This window comes from Octodon degus, unplaced genomic scaffold (genome assembly GCF_000260255.1).
Source record: "Octodon degus isolate 3935 unplaced genomic scaffold, OctDeg1.0 scaffold00055, whole genome shotgun sequence".
Taxonomy (NCBI): domain Eukaryota; kingdom Metazoa; phylum Chordata; class Mammalia; order Rodentia; family Octodontidae; genus Octodon; species Octodon degus.
In genome coordinates this window covers 13828659-13830000 of record NW_004524631.1, presented here as the reverse complement: position 1 = coordinate 13830000, position 1342 = coordinate 13828659, and the positions used below count along the sequence as shown (strand labels likewise).

At 48.9% G+C, this 1342-nt stretch overlaps 1 protein-coding gene across 1 annotated transcript in view; it reads left to right on the top strand.

Annotated features, from left to right (window-relative positions):
• Tfe3 (transcription factor binding to IGHM enhancer 3) overlaps positions 1–1342 on the top strand; it is a 25444-nt gene that overhangs the window by 3703 nt on the left and 20399 nt on the right. The window contains 1 exon segment of the mRNA XM_023717814.1: positions 4–242. Coding sequence (XP_023573582.1) covers positions 4–242 — 239 coding nt within the window.

Here is a 1342-nt window from a genome sequence, read left to right as displayed (position 1 = left end):
CAGGGGGCTCCAGGACCCCTGCCATGACGTCATCATCTTCATCGAGGGTCTTGCTGCGGCAGCAGCTCATGCGGGCTCAGGCACAAGAGCAGGAGAGGCGTGAGCGTCGGGAACAAGCCGCAGCCACTCCCTTCCCCAGCCCTGCACCTGCCTCTCCAGCCATCTCTGTGGTTGGCGTCTCTGCTGGGGGCCACACATTGAGCCGTCCACCACCTGCTCAGGTGCCAAGGGAGGTACTCAAGGTAAGGTGAGGTCCAGAGGCCCTGTGAGTCACTCCTGGTGACTAAGGAGTGGTTCTGGAAGCTAGGGGTGGCCTGGGTTCCCTGCAGCTTTGGGGCAAGGTCCAGGGACCTCTAAGGAAGGTCCCTGAAAGTTTCAGTAGCCTGTGCTTAGATCCTATGTGTTTGGTATTTTTGAAGTTTTCTTGTGGATTTGGGGTTTTAGGGGTTTTTTTGTTTTTTGTTTTTTGATACCAGGGATCGAACTTGGGACATTGCACTTGCCAGGCAGGTGCTTATGCTGCTGAGCTCTCTCCCCAGTGTTCTTGTGGATTTGTAAAGGTTCCCTGCAGTCACTAGGAAGGTTTGGTGGGCCATGGAGGTTCCTGAGTGCTCTAGGTGGGCCCAGTCTTTATAGGATGAAATTGTGTGTGTGTGCATGTGCGTGCATGTGTGTGTGTGAGAGACAGAGAGACAGAGACATACATTGTGAGTTCTTTTGCTGTCATGGTGCCTTGGGAAGCCATGTGTAGTTCCGAGGTATTTTTGGTGGTATCACAGACTAGGGAGGAGTCTAGGAATGTGGGAGTCTGTGGTGAGGAGCTCTACTGTGAAAGATCCTATGGACTGGGTGAATTTTAGGGGCTGTAAAGGATTTCTGAGGAAGGGAATTTGGGTTCATGATCAGACTTACCAGTATTTTTATATATTTTTGCTAGGCACCGTAGTGTACTTCTGTAATCTGAGCATGCTGGGGTGCTGGGGCATAAGGATTGCCTGGGCAGCTAAGGGACTTAGGCAAGACCCTGTCTCAAACTAAAAAAATAAAAAGGGCTGGGGCTGTTTATTCCAGAGTTCAAGTCCTTAGTACTACAAAAAAAATAATTTTTTATTTTATTGTTCTGTAGGATTGAGGATCAATCCCAGAGGCATTCTACCACTAAACTATAGTCTCAGTCACCCACTTTGATTTTGAGACAGGATTTCACTCAGTTGCCCAGGCACAGCTGAAATTTGCAGCCTTTCTGCCTCAGCCTCCCTCAGTTCTTAGATTGCAAGTGTATGCCACCACACCCAGTCACAAATACTTTTTTTAAATTTATTTATGTGTGTGTGTGTGTGTG